The sequence below is a fragment of the Strongylocentrotus purpuratus genome, unplaced genomic scaffold (genome assembly GCF_000002235.5).
Source record: "Strongylocentrotus purpuratus isolate Spur 01 unplaced genomic scaffold, Spur_5.0 spur5_contig_863, whole genome shotgun sequence".
Lineage (NCBI taxonomy): Eukaryota > Metazoa > Echinodermata > Echinoidea > Camarodonta > Strongylocentrotidae > Strongylocentrotus > Strongylocentrotus purpuratus.
In genome coordinates, this window is record NW_022145572.1 from 55222 (window position 1) to 70035 (window position 14814).

Sequence of the window (14814 nt, forward strand, 5' to 3'; positions counted from 1 at the left end):
TTTATTTTGGCAAAAAGTATGCACCAAAGCAAGCCATTTATGCATCAATTCAACAACAAAAAATCACATCTGAAGGGGCACATCTCCCCTCAGACACCCCTCCCCTTGCGTTCTTGTTCCTGTTAATTGAACTTACGACTGTTTTCTTTTTAATTTGGCAAAAATTATGCACCAAATCGAGCAATTTGTGCATCAATTGAAAAAAAAACTTAAACTCTGAGGGGGGTACATCCCTCTCAGACACCCCCTTCCTTCATTGCACGTCCATTCGCCTCCCCCCCCCCCCCAACAAAATAACATGGCGCTTAAGTGTAACCTGCTGCTAAAGGGTAACCTGCTGCTAAAGTATAACCTGCTGCTAAAGTGTAATCTGCTGCTAAAGTGTAACCTGCTGCTATAGTGTAACCTGCTGCTAAAGTGTAACCTGCTGCTAAAGTGTAACCTGCTGCTAAAGTGTAACCTGCTGCTAAAGTGTAACCTGCTGCAAAAGTGTAACCTGCTGTTTAAGTGTAACCTGCTGCTATAAAGTGTAACCTGATGTTAAAGTGTAACCTGCTGCCATGGGCGGCGCCACAGGGGGCGGGGGGGGGGGGTACAGGGGAGCACCTGTAATTTTTTTTATTATTCATTTTCTCTAAAGCAGAAGTGTTTTAGGGGCAATTTTGTTGTTGCTTATAATACATCCACAGGGGTATCCAAGTTTAAGTGAAAACAGACCAATATTGATGATAACAATTGGGAAAAACTGATCTGATCGACTCCTTACAAAGATAAGGAGCAGTGAAAACGGTATTAATACTATTTCCATGAAATGTAGAAAAGACTATTTATAACTGGATGAGCAGATGAGTAACTGTGATGTAGATGCTGGACATAGTGTGGTAACGCATGACGGTCAGTCTCTAGATCTCATCACGCGTGCGCCTGGCCTCAGTTCAGCTAGCTAGCTCCAGACGTACACGAACAACGAACGCGCGCCAGCATCACGACCGCTACGGCCGCGAGCCCGTTCGCTGAAGTGAACTTCTTTTTCAAAAACTTAGGCGGCAGGTTACACTTTAGCGGAGTTTTCACTTTAGCAGCTTAACAGACGTCCCTTGCCATTTTTGTCAAAAAGTGACATTTTTTCACATTTCATAAAATAATCTGCAATAGCATATTTTCAATACACTGGAGTCATAAATACCTTCTCAAGATGAAAAGATATGAAAATAAGCCTTTTTGAAAATTCATGAATTTTGGCCAAAATGAGGGGCTAACCCCTTGCCATTTTTGTCAAAAAGTGACATTTTTTCACATTTCATGAAATGATCTGCAATAATCATATTTTAGATAGACTGGGGTCAAAGAGTTGAAATGATATGAAAATAAGCCTTTTTGAAAATTCATGACTTTTGGCCAAAATGAGGGGCTATAACCCCTTGCCATTTTTGTCAAAAAGTGACATTTTTTCACATTTCATGAAATGATCTGCAAAAGCATGATTTGAATAGACAGGGGTCATGATACCTTGTCAAGATGAAAGGTGATGAAAATGAGCCTTTTTAAAAATTCATGAGTTTTGGCCAAAATGAGGGGCTAACCCCTTGCCATTTTTGTCAAAAAGTGACATTTTTGTACATTTCATGAAATGATCTGCAATAAGCATATTTTTAATAGACTGGGGTCAAAGAGTTTAAATGATATGAAAAGATATGAAAATGAGCCTTTTGAAAATTCATGAATTTTTGCCAAAATGAGGGGCTAACCCCTTGCCATTTTTGTCAAAAAGTGACATTTTTTCACATTTCATAAAATAATCTGCAATAGCATTTTTTCAATACACTGGAGTCATAAACACCATGTCAAGATGAAAGGTTATGAAAATGAGCCTTTTTGAAAATTCATGAATTTTGGCCAAAATGAGGGGCTAACCCCTTGCCATTTTTGCCGAAAAGTGACATTTTGGTACAATTCATGAAATGATCTGCAATAAGCATATTTTTAATAGACTGGGGTCAAAGAGTTTAAATGATATGAAAAGATATGAAAATGAGCCTTTTTGAAAATTCATGAATTTTGGCGAAAATGAGGGGCCTTGACTGCCCCTTGCCATTTTTGTCAAAAAGTGACATTTTTTCACATTTCATGAAATGATCTGCAAAAGCATAATTTGAATAAACAGGGGTCAAAGACACCTTGTCAAGATGAAAGGATATGAAAATAAGCCTTTTTGAAATTTCATGAATTTTGGCCAAAATGAGGGGCTAACCGCTTGCCATTTTTGTCAAAAAGTGACATTTTTGTACATTTCATGAAATGATCTGCAATAAGCATATTTTTAATAGACTGCGGTCAAAGAGTTGAAATAATATGAAAATAAGCCTTTATGAAAATTCATGACATTTGGCCAAAATGAGGGGCTAACCCCTTGCCATTTTTGTCAAAAAGTGACATTTTTGTACAATTCATGAAATGATCTGCAATAAGCATATTTTTAATAGACTGGGGTCAAAGAGTTGAAATAATATGAAAAAAACCATTTTTGAAAATTCATGAATTTTGGCCAAAATGAGGTGCTAACCCCTTGCAATTTTTGTCAAGACGTGACATTTTTTTCACATTTCATGAAATGATCTGCAAAAGCATAATTTGAATAGACATTTTTTCACATTTCATAAAATAATCTGCAATAGCACATTTTCAAAAGACTGGAGTCATAAACACCTTCTCAAGATGAAAAGATATGAAAATAAGCCTTTTTGAAAATTCATGAATTTTGGCCAAAATGAGGGGCTAACCCCTTGCCACTTCTGTCAAAAAGTGACATTTTTTCGCATTTCATAAAATAATCTGCAATAGCACATTTTCAATAGACTAGAGTCATAAACACCTTCTCAAGATGAAAAGATATGAAAATAAGCCTTTTTGAAAATTCATGAATTTTCGCCAAATTGAGGGGCTAACCCCTTGCCATTTTTGTCAAAAAGTGACATTTTTGTACATTTCATGAAATGATGTGCAATAAGCATATTTTTAATAGACTGGGGTCAAAGAGTTGAAATAATATGAAAATAAGCCTTTATGAAAATTCATGACTTTTGGCCAAAATGAGGGGCTAACCCCTTGCCATTTTTGTCAAAAAGTGACATTTTTGTACATTTCATGAAATGATCTGCAATAAGCGTAATTTTAATAGACTGGGGTCAAAGAGTTTAAATGATATGAAAAGATATGAAAATGAGCCTTTTTGAAAATTCGTGAATTTTTGCCAAAATGAGGGACGTCCCTTGCCATTTTTGTCAAAAAGTGACATTTTTTCACATTTCATAAAATAATCTGCAATAGCATATTTTCAATACACTGGAGTCATAAATACCTTCTCAAGATGAAAAGATATGAAAATAAGCCTTTTTGAAAATTCATGAATTTTGGCCAAAATGAGGGGCTAACCCCTTGCCATTTTTGTCAAAAAGTGACATTTTTTCACATTTCATGAAATGATCTGCAATAATCATATTTTAGATAGACTGGGGTCAAAGAGTTGAAATGATATGAAAATAAGCCTTTTTGAAAATTCATGACTTTTGGCCAAAATGAGGGGCTATAACCCCTTGCCATTTTTGTCAAAAAGTGACATTTTTTCACATTTCATGAAATGATCTGCAAAAGCATGATTTGAATAGACAGGGGTCATGATACCTTGTCAAGATGAAAGGTTATGAAAATGAGCCTTTTTAAAAAATTCATGAGTTTTGGCCAAAATGAGGGGCTAACCCCTTGCCATTTTTGTCAAAAAGTGACATTTTTGTACATTTCATGAAATGATCTGCAATAAGCATATTTTTGATAGACTGGGGTCAAAGAGTTTAAATGATATGAAAAGATATGAAAATGAGCCTTTTTGAAAATTCATGAATTTTGGCCAAAATGAGGGGCTAACCCCTTGCCATTTTTGTACATTTCATGAAATGATCTGCAATAATCATATTTTAAATAGACTGGGGTCAAAGAGTTGAAATGATATGAAAATAAGCCTTTATGAAAATTCATGACTTTTGGCCAAAATGAGGGGCTAACCCCTTGCCATTTTTGTACATTTCATGAAATGATCTGCAATAATCATATTTTAAATAGACTGGGGTCAAAGAGTTGAAATGATATGAAAATAAGCCTTTTTGAAAATTCATGACTTTTGGCCAAAATGAGGGGCTATAACCCCTTGCCATTTTTGTCAAAAAGTGACATTTTTTCACATTTCATGAAATGATCTGCAAAAGCATGATTTGAATAGACAGGGGTCATGATACCTTGTCAAGATGAAAGGTTATGAAAATGAGCCTTTTTAAAAATTCATGAGTTTGGGCCAAAATGAGGGGCTAACCGCTTGCCACTTCTGTCAAAAAGTGACATTTTTTCGCATTTCATAAAATAATCTGCAATAGCACATTTTCAAAAGACTGGAGTCATAAACATCTTCTCAAGATGAAAAGATATGAAAATAAGCCTTTTTGAAAATTCATGAATTTTTGCCAAAATGAGGGGCTAACCCCTTGCCATTTTTGTCAAAAAGTGACATTTTTGTACATTTCATGAAATGATCTGCAATAAGCATATTTTTAATAGACTGGGGTCAAAGAGTTGAAATAATTGTCAAAACGTGACATTTTTTTCACATTTCATGAAATGATCTGCAAAAGCATAATTTGAATAGACATTTTTTTTCACATTTCATAAAATAATCTGCAATAGCACATTTTCAATAGACTAGAGTCATAAACACCTTCCCAAGATGAAAAGATATGAAAATAAGCCTTTTTGAAAATTCATGAATTTTGGCCAAATTGAGGGGCTAACCCCTTGCCATTTTTGTCAAAAAGTGACATTTTTGTACATTTCATGAAATGATCTGCAATAAGCGTATTTTTAATATAACTCTGCGTTCAGTGTTATCCCGGAGTACTTTTGTTGCGCGCGTTAGCCATTCATTAACGTAAATAAAAAACCGCGGTAATTTTGTGGCGGTTAACCGCTTCATATCTGAATGAGCCTTGATGATACATGCGTAAATCATTTCAACATTACACTAAGAAAAAAGTATCACACATAATGATTGTCTCTCACCTACCCGTATACGGTGCGATTTTTGTTTTCTTCAAATATATATGATTATACAGTGTATCTTAATATATATATATATAAATTCAAACAAAATCGTTGACCCGTTATTTATATTTACACACATTGTAAAACTTTACATTCAAATTGAATGTGCTTGAACGAAAATCATGCACAAACACACACACGAAAATGAAATCAGAAATGAAATCCAGTACATGTTAAAGCGGTTGAAAGGTAGGAAGTATTTTCGGAAATTCATGAAGTGTATAATATCTCTAATTGGATTATGAAAATTATAGTTTCTTATTCAATTATGTGGAACATAATTTTAGGCAGTAGAATTTGGCATTTCAGTTTTCAAAACTGCCTATGAAAAATCTGGAGAAATTATTACGATTATGTTATCCTTGAAATTGATATGAATGATGATCCAGATGACGAATACAGTATTTTGATCTGTTTAACAACTTATCCTTGTATTATTCAGGGCACATAATGAATTATATTTTCTTAACAAAATAGTTATTATCATATCGATAGAGCCAAACAACTGTCAATTGCGAGGATTATTAAAGATAGAAGTTATTTTTTTGTACTCCACGGTCCTGCTGATTCTCAATAGGAATCTTTTTTTGCTCTATGTTCCTGCCACACATGCTTTCATTAAAAGCATAGCTGTACATATAATACTTCATAAGAAATAAGATTTAGCCAAGGGGTATCGTTGGGTCATTTTCATGGGGTTGTCCAACCAAAAATCAGCACAAATTTTGCCAACAAGCAAGAGAGAAAAGAACTGTGATTTGCCGACAAGGCGCAAAATAAATATTAAATATAAAGAGAAACAAGTATTTAAAAAAAGGCATTTAATAATCAAATAAGATTTCGCCCTCCCCGATCCCCTTTCCTAAAGCGAAGCCCTTGGAAGAGCTTTTTTGCGACTTGGGGCTCTCTTTTCCACATGAAATGAGGCCACTCCATTGATATAAAACTAACGATTCCGCTCTTCTCTTGCACACTATAACATAACTCCACAAAATAATAACTGATTGTCATCGTGCTTAATGTAAGAAGAGGGTTTAAAGCTAAATAATCATGGTTTAGACCGTCAATGATGGTCCGCCTAACAAAACATAAAAGTTAACATTAACCCAAATATGTTCATACATAAAGGGAATGCCATCTGAACAATGCAAAACACTGCGTTGATCGATCGACGCGTGGCAAATCATGGCGCCAATCGTCTTCAAAGCATTGATTGGTCTATATAATTATGACTTTGTATGCTGTATATGACATCGAAATCACGCTTTGTGTGTGATAGGAATTGCCCAGCGCACGGGAGGCGTCATTTACCTGACATAAATTATAAGCATGCGTCAGCATCTTGAGCGATTTTGGACGCGGTAATTATGAGGGTGACATCGCGAACACTAATTTAATGTAAATGTACATGTACTACCATTGCGTCAAGTTAGTGGCGTACGCATCAATTGATTTTATTAGCTTAATGAAGACGAAAAAGGGGAAGTGAAATGACAACTTGTGTACAACGTGTATTAGTTTTATATACTAGCTTTCCAACATAAAAACTTTAATTCAATCGTCACATATATCCCACAAATCCCTTTATATTCGGCAGCTCTCTCTGCCGATTCCTAATGCTCCTTGGCGGGCCATTATTTGACAGAACCACAGTCGCAGGAGGGTCCTGCCACGCCACAGCCTTGGTGGGTTTGCCGGACCCCCTCTCCTCCCTGCTGATCTGATGAGAGGCTGGAGGAAGGGGCAGCGGAGACTGTGATCGGGCCTGAGGGTGGGGCGCGGTCATGGACCGCTGGTGTTGCGGACGGGAGCGGCGTAGCGATTGGTGTCTGTTGCTATGGTATTGAAGATGCTGTGCGTATTGATAAGGAGGAGGATGTGTTGCCGAGGTGACGGCGGAAGTTGACACGTTCCCCGGTAGATAGCGGGAGGAGTGGCGATGAGCTTGGGAAGGGAGGGTGTATTCGTTCCCTAAGCGATGTATTGGAAAGGCATCTGAGGAAGAACAAGAAATAAAGAAACATGACATTTTCGGTTGAATATTCAACAACAACAAATTCCCTCTTTTTAATTTGCTTTCAAAATATTAGACAATTAAGATCAACTTCGATTTTTTTTCTTCTTTAAACAATATAATGGACCGTACATTTGTAAAACCTCAATCAAAATGGGCAAAATGCTTACATGAGAACAGTAACTATGTAATGATTAATACTATGCGGTGAAATTTACCAATATGACTCTCTCTCTCTCTCTCTTTCCCTCATTAAACAAAAAGAGCTGATGACATTACAAAATAAATACTTTTTTTTCTCTCTCTCTCTCTTTTTTAAAAATATTTTTATATTCCCCACTCCCATGGAGATATCATCGATCATCCAAATCATCTCATCATCTTCATCTTGCTACCTCCGAAGAGGTAACAGGAAAGGATTAATCCTAACTGATGATACAAAAATATATACTTACTATGAGGCTGGTAAGGTGCATGAAGTTCGCTGATCTGGGTGTCCATACTAGTCTCTTTGTCCGGGACACCCGGCGACGGGTCATTCGAACCATTCTTTGTGTCCAAACTCTCGATGTGAACAGCCGGGACAGTGTTAGCACGCTCCAAGCCCCGTTTGGTGTAAATCATTTTTTCACCTCCATGGAACGAATGTCTTTTCCCTGGCATTTGGGCGGCATTTCGCCCTGCAGATCGCCCAACCATTTGATCCGGCGCCGTGACCTTCCCGTTGACTATGAAAATGCAAGTGTTGTTCTGCAGGGAGGGTGCGGAGTTTGGGCTTGGCAACGTCCTCGGTTTGGCGGGTAAAGAGCTGTGGACTCGCCGAGGGAGATGAGAGGTAGTTTTGTTGTCTGGCACTTTTTGAACGTATTTCGTTTTACTTTTTGGCGCTTCCCCTGCGTCCATTTTGCTTCCAGTTGAATTGTTATCGCTTCCTTCACTATTCGTACTCCTAACGCTGTTATTTTTACTATGGTCTTTTGAACTTTCGTCACTGTTCTTTGAATTGGTTTGCAACTTGCTCCAAGCCTTTCGCATGTCATCCTGAATTTCTCTTTTTGTTGGAGACACATAGTTCTTCGGAGTTTTCTCTATCGGTGAATTCGTATTCTCGAGTTTCATCCGATCGCTCTTGAGTTTGTTTTCCATATCGAAGTTCTGTTCCTTTGCCGCCATACTTCTCGTCCCGCGTCCGCTGATTGGACGACGAAGCGCAAGCACTGGTGATGGCTTCTCTTCAAGCTCCGCCTCCATCGTATCGTCCACGCCCATCCCCGTTAACACGCTCACCATCTCGCTCCGATCGCTGTCAAGGACATTGTTACTTTCCGGGTAGCCCCACCCCATTGCGATCCGCTTAGCCAATAGGCAGTAGGCAGCGTTCTCGGAAGTTGGTCTATTTTCTTGCACGCATTCTGTGAGTATATCCTCCTGATGACCGCATTGCACGAGCGCTTTGATGATGCGTTGATCCACCAGAGGTTTAGGGGTGGAGTCTTCGAAGCGGGAAGGGTAGAGACGCCGCGAGTATCCCCTGTTCATCCATGGATGCCGCATAATATCAGAGAGTTTGATGCGGTCTAGTTCCTTCGGTTCTAAAAGCCTTCTGAGAAGGTCTCGGCAATCTGAAGCATGCAAGTAAAATGGGAAATGATTATAGATTTCGTTCAGCAGAAGAGATTAGAATCGTTCGATGATAATTTTCACCTCATATGAAAACGAAAATAATGTGAAAGTTTTAAAAAAAGTTTTAAAAAGTCATGATGAAGATCGCAAGAAAAAGAACAAAACGTTTAACTCCACGGTGAGGGGTAATAGTAGCGTATTTGTCTATGTATTCGCAAATTTGGTCCGTCAGTTCCCTACTTTCCGAAGAGACACGTACCGTCCATGCATAATTTATGAAAGGAAATTGATTATAAAATGTTTTCATTAGATTTTACCTTTTGTAAGAGTATCTGGTATGGTGGCGCCCTGCATGATCCTTGCGTGTAGCTTACTCATGTTGTTGGGCGGGTCCACCACGAAGGGTAACTCCCCAGTCAGCATGGCGTACATGTTCACCCCTCTGAGGAACAAAACAAAAGGGAGTTCAAGGTTCAATTCAAGTTCACCTCAGATTGGCCCACCCACGAGACAACAAATAACAAAGTTATGTGACATGTTTCGAAATCGACATATCGGTCGTCGAGGCACATTCTGTCATGTTTCTGAGCGTTCACGAGATCGACAGCCCACGAGGTTAACATTTCGGTCTCGCAGCCCTTCTACTTTTCTGACATTTAACATCCCCCTCCCCCCCCCCCCCCCCCCCCGGCTCCTCCTCCCCTCCTCGCCACGATGGCAGGTATGTGGGCTAGGGGGCGATGAGGGTTCTTGTAATCATTTTCTACATGTGCCTCGCTACATATCATTATTTTGTCAAACTGAGGGCCTGCATGGGCGTGAAGCCGAACCCCCTCTCTAAATGATCCTGCCCTCCGACACCAAATGCGGTGAATCGACAAGGAGTCATTTTTGGAAGCATGATCATGACTTACATGCTCCATACATCAACAGATGGGCCATAGCTTGAGTTGCAGAAGATCTCCGGGGCAGCGTAGGCCGGAGAGCCGCATTGCGTCCGAAGAAACCCGTCGTATCCAAGAATATTACTCAGTCCAAAATCTAAAGAAAAATTAAAAAAAGAGTGAAATATATCTGCGTGAATGAATCGGCAGAATACCGCCCGGTTCCCCTTCTCCCTCGCATGTCCATACCTAGAAAGATCATCCTGGACATTTATTTCATTCATGGGCGTTAAATAGCCTTTTTCATTTGCATATGCAGCCCCCTCGATTGTCCACTATCTATTATGTATAACTTAATATTTGGCTGTAATTCCTTCTATTTCTATTTTTCTTAAGCGCTTAGTGACATATTTTGTGATAAGCGCTATACAAATGTTGTTAATTATTATTATTATTATTATTAATCGACTATATCATATTTACGCGTGGATGTCGCTGACAAAATGTTGCCAATAGGATTCCTGATTTTGTTTGTAAATATACTTTTCTAACTTGAGAATCATCGTCTGACAACAATTTGAGATTTGCCGACAAATTCTTGAGGTATTCCCCCACCCCCTCCCTCCCCCTGCATCACCATCCGAGAAGCTCGTGATAGCTGTTAAACGCTCTCAGTAATGATTCTACAGAAGTAGCAAGGAAAATGATCAACAACAGCCGCATCAAGCCCAAATGTTGCCCATCCATCTTCGATCATGCGTTGCTTTACATCATCATTTTATCAGCGTATTTCCTCCTTACCGTATATCACAATTAAATGGAAAATAGGATTTATTCAGGAGGAAAAAAAACACGAATGGAGCATAGACTTGTTATTAATCTGTTTACAAAACTTACCTATTACTTTCAGATTTTGGTCGTTATCCAGAAGAAAGTTCTCGATCTTGATATCCCTGCAATACAGATATTTAAAAAGAAAACAATTTGATGAAACAAAAGCCAGTTACAAATGCTAGTACCCCCCAATGATGGTCCATACATTACCCTTCCCCCTAATTACCTTCACCACCACATCACCCTAACAATCGTATTAACACTTTGATTGCTTTCGTCGCCTCTTTGCACGGTAGTTCGTTTGTCACGTGTGCAATTTCGCACAAAATAATCGACCACAGTATGAATTGTTTTGTGCAACACAATGGCTGTCCGAAATCAATTATACTTTGATAGGAGTATCAGAGAATTCGTCCAAAAATCGCTGTGTTCTTTCACATGAAAGGTATGTAGCCAAGGACGTCGACTGGTTTAGTTAATAGCCAAAAGCACTCTACGAACCTGTGAATGACGTCGAGGTGGTGCATGTGATCGACGGCGGTGACGAGTTGCCTGATATATCTTCTCGTCTCTCGCTCACTCAACTTTCTCCTCTTACACAGGAAGGACATGAACGTGCCGCCCTCTGCGAGCTCCATGACCAGGTAGTAATTACTAGCCGTCTCAAGAACCTGCAAGGAGAAAATGGTACGTCATAATTAACTCATAAAGATGGTTCCTAATAAACAGAGACATAGAGTACATTCAATCGCTGCCTTCATATTTCTGATATTGGAAAGAATTCATGATCCCGTTTTAATTCATTAGGACCCCAGCTACCTCACTTTGTCTTAAGGAATTATGAATACCCTTTCATTTGTTTCATTGTTGGAAAAACGAAGATACTTTCATTCCACGAAATTGCAAACGTTCACTCTTATTGTAAAGTTCGTTACCACAAAGGTTCTTTTTTTTATAACGAACCTAGGGGTGACAAACTTTCGGAACCTTTTGGAGAAACGAATTTGTAATGGCTACATAACACGAGACCGACAGTGTTGGTCTCACAGCCGGTCTGCAAATTTATCTGAGCAATTGTGAGGGTTTACGAGACCGACGGCCCATTAGACCGACTGCCAATAAGACCGACATGTCGGTCTTCCGTGCCCTTTATTAATTTATTTCAAAGGGATCATGAGACCAATATGCTGGATATGATGGGCTGTCAGTCTGATACCCGTTGGTCTCATAATTTATTATGAAGTCGGTCTACAAGGATGCCTCCCTCGACTAAAATAATTTTTTTAATAAATGAACTTTCAAAAACGGCCATAACTGATCTTTCTTACCTCATAGAGTCGAGCGATGTTGGTATGGCGCATCTTCTGAAGAACGGTTGCCTCTCTTCGTAGATTCTTACGAACGTAGTCTCGATTGGCGATCAACTTCTTATCAATTACCTTCACGGCAACCTGGAAAATATAAGGACGATGTTATTATCCCCGTGAGGAACTACCCCCGCCCCCTCCGAAAACTTTGAAATTACCAATATTCGGGCAACCGCCACCTCATAACCTGTCATATTCGGCAACCTAGTATAATTTGATGAAAATAATACATTTTCGCTTTGATAAAGTTTCATATTTTTTCGCTTGTGCGCTTTACTCTCTCGCAAAATATAGAAATTGGAAAGTATTATTTATCTGTAGTCTTGAACAATCATTTTATGTTCAATTCGATTGGGTGAGGATTCATTATACGTCATTACCAACACTCAAGGTTTTCCTCGGAAGAAAGACACACCCTTTCCTTGAACATGGACCCACATCCTATCTCACCCACCCGCACACAATCTTTGATCAACCTTCATTTGTGGTTTGCATGCGTTTAGCAGACAACACATCTACTAAGACCGAGCTAGCTATCGATCCTATCGATCGCAAGGGGAGAGAGCACTTTCTCCTAAATCTGAATCCAAGCGTGCATGGCTTATCAATATTTAACGAGTGCGTTTAAAACAAAATGAACATTCTTTGTCATTCATGCATTCCTAATATGAGCTGTTAAAAGGAATGATTGTTATTTCAGATTTCAACAAAATATTTATTTTTTGTACTTTCCAAAGTAATATGCCTATCCTGTAAACCCCCAAAATGTAAAGTCATGACTGTTTTTGCTTTATGAATTCACTTTCTCTTTGTCCCAAGGACGCAGACATGATTGTTTACGAAGTCATTCCAAAAGCAGTGGTGTATCTTTTAAATGTAAAATACCAGTAAGCAACTCTTCAACCTCTTTCTGGATTGTTTTGAAAGCTGATCTTTAAGTGTATAACGTGTAATTGAAAGTTTTACAAGAGGAAAAGATTGAGCTTAATAACTGTTCGTTTTTGGAAAAGGTTACGCGCAAGTAATAGCTTATATCCCAAAATGAACTCGAGAAAATAATCACTATCTATAGTGTCAGATTTAGATTTTGTTTCATAATCCATTTCCTTCTCATAGTCAAATGAATACTCAGTCAATGAAGTATGCATTGATTGTACATACAGAGAGGAAAGAGGTGAAATTCCCTGTAAGTCCGTTGCTTGACGATATCATATTATGTAATTCGTTATGACCTAAGTCAGATGAAATCATTAATCTTCATAAAATAGGACCGTTAGAAAAATGGGAATTAATGACCCATGGCGGAGCTTCAAGGGGGCGCGAGCCACCCTCTTCCCCATAAGATTGGTGAAAAGAGAAGAAATAGAACAGGCGAGTAAGTGCGCGTAAGGGAAAGGGAAAAGGGGGAAAAGAGACGAGGAAAGAAGACGCATTGACTACCTCCACCCTAATCAGCTGCCTTTTTATTTCCTGGGGAAGATACCTCCCCCCTGCCCCTCAAGATACCTCCCTCCCTCCCCCCCCCCCCCCTCATCATTCCCCTCCCTCAATGGGTGGACTCACGTTACACCATTGACAATGGTCTTACCTGTTCTTGAGTTAAGATGTGAGTTCCCAGACGAACTTTGGCGAAGGACCCTTCGCCGATGACATCTCCTAAGATGTAGCCCCCGACTTTCTTCCTAACCACCATGCCGTCCGATCTCGACTTCCTTCTTCTCCTCTCAGGCTGACCACCATCTCGACCACCATCCCGACCACCATCTCGACCACTGTGGCCTCCTCTATCCTCTTTCTTCTCTCCGCCATCGCCAACGAATGCGACGTCGCCACCGACGTCGCCATTGGACGACGGCGCTGTCTCCCTGCCGAGTGGGTTGACGGGAGCCGGGGACATGGTGGGATTAAGATGCGGGCTTGGTAGCGCTACAACCGCGCTAGCCATATTCCATGTTCATGATGATAATGTCCTTATTTAATAATTTCCAAAGAGATCCTTTGGAATCTACTTCAGACGCTGCGGGAACATCGTTAAATGTTTTCCTTCTTGGGTGACGGAAGGCGACATCTCCGTCAGAGAGCGTAAGACTACTTTCAAAATTCCAAATATCAAGATCTTTTGTACGCCTTTGTTCGAACCCTCTTACGTGAACCCGCGTTCTCTATCAAATCAATTCTTCAAATGAAGATTCCTTTTCACAACTATCAAAACATTTTGCTCGAAAATTCCAATATGTGACCAAGAATGTTCTTAGGAGAGCGTACCATGCATAAATATCGCTTGATAAATCGCGCAGACGACAGGCCTGTTAACGATAAACTTTCACTTTTTCTTCAAGCTGGTGAAACGTATACTACACCCGCAGTGGCTTGGGGTTGTTCCTAAGGAAGGGGTATATAACACATCACCCCTTCACGACCGCAAAACCGCTATAAAAGAGGCTGGGACCCTCCTCCATTATACCCCATAGTGAAAAGGTATGCGTCGATCGATACTTCGCGCTAAAATGGCGATCAATAACCGACTGAATGGCCAATTCATCTTGCTATCCAAGGGTACAAAATCTGACAAAAAAGACGAACAAAACACTTTTAAAGCGGGGCCTGTTCGATACTAATCATACTCGTTGTTTCCCCCTGTCCCTACCCCCTTCTCAAGATGTATATGTGATAATCTATTGATAGCCCAAGCAAACATGCGGGCCAGTAGACTTTATAGTATTGTTCAGCCCAAATCAATCCATGTCTTTGTATTTTGTATAAGGGTTGTACGTGTAATTATCGAGGGTTGGCGAAAGAAGTGTCTTGAGGCGGTAGATTGGATCCTCGGAAATTGCTTTGTAAGATATTTAGCGTCACTAACTTAGCAACCACTAGAAGCGATAGATAATTTGAAATGTGTATTATCCGTTAGTGGAAATTTCTGTTTAATTGCAACCAAATTAAA

The 14814-nt window shown here is 39.5% G+C and overlaps 1 protein-coding gene and 1 non-coding gene across 2 annotated transcripts; both read right to left on the reverse strand.

The window, feature by feature from the left end:
• Positions 1–6031: 6031 nt before the first annotated feature.
• Positions 6032–14574, reverse strand: LOC582059 (SNF1-related protein kinase catalytic subunit alpha KIN10). The gene is made up of 8 exons (XM_782032.4): positions 13456–14574; positions 11829–11951; positions 11002–11171; positions 10564–10619; positions 9697–9823; positions 9100–9224; positions 7615–8781; positions 6032–7140 (listed from the first exon to the last, which is right to left on the reverse strand). Exons 1-8 carry the CDS (start codon positions 13810–13812, stop codon positions 6707–6709), a joined length of 2559 nt encoding a protein of 852 aa, XP_787125.3. The 5' UTR covers positions 13813–14574; the 3' UTR covers positions 6032–6706.
• LOC115919331 lies at positions 7474–7595 on the reverse strand. Its single transcript, XR_004061801.1, has one exon. It is a non-coding gene; the product is annotated as a U8 small nucleolar RNA (small nucleolar RNA).
• Positions 14575–14814: the final 240 nt, after the last annotated feature.

Coding starts and splice junctions, on each gene's coding strand:
- LOC582059 (XM_782032.4), bottom strand. CDS start 13,812: ATGGCTAGCGCGGTTGTAGCGCTACCAAGCCCGCATCTTAATCCCACC. Junction 11,952..13,455: donor ACATCTTAACTCAAGAACAG/GTAAGACCATTG, acceptor TATATTTTCCAG/GTTGCCGTGAAGGTAATTGA. Junction 11,172..11,828: donor ACATCGCTCGACTCTATGAG/GTAAGAAAGATC, acceptor TTCTCCTTGCAG/GTTCTTGAGACGGCTAGTAA.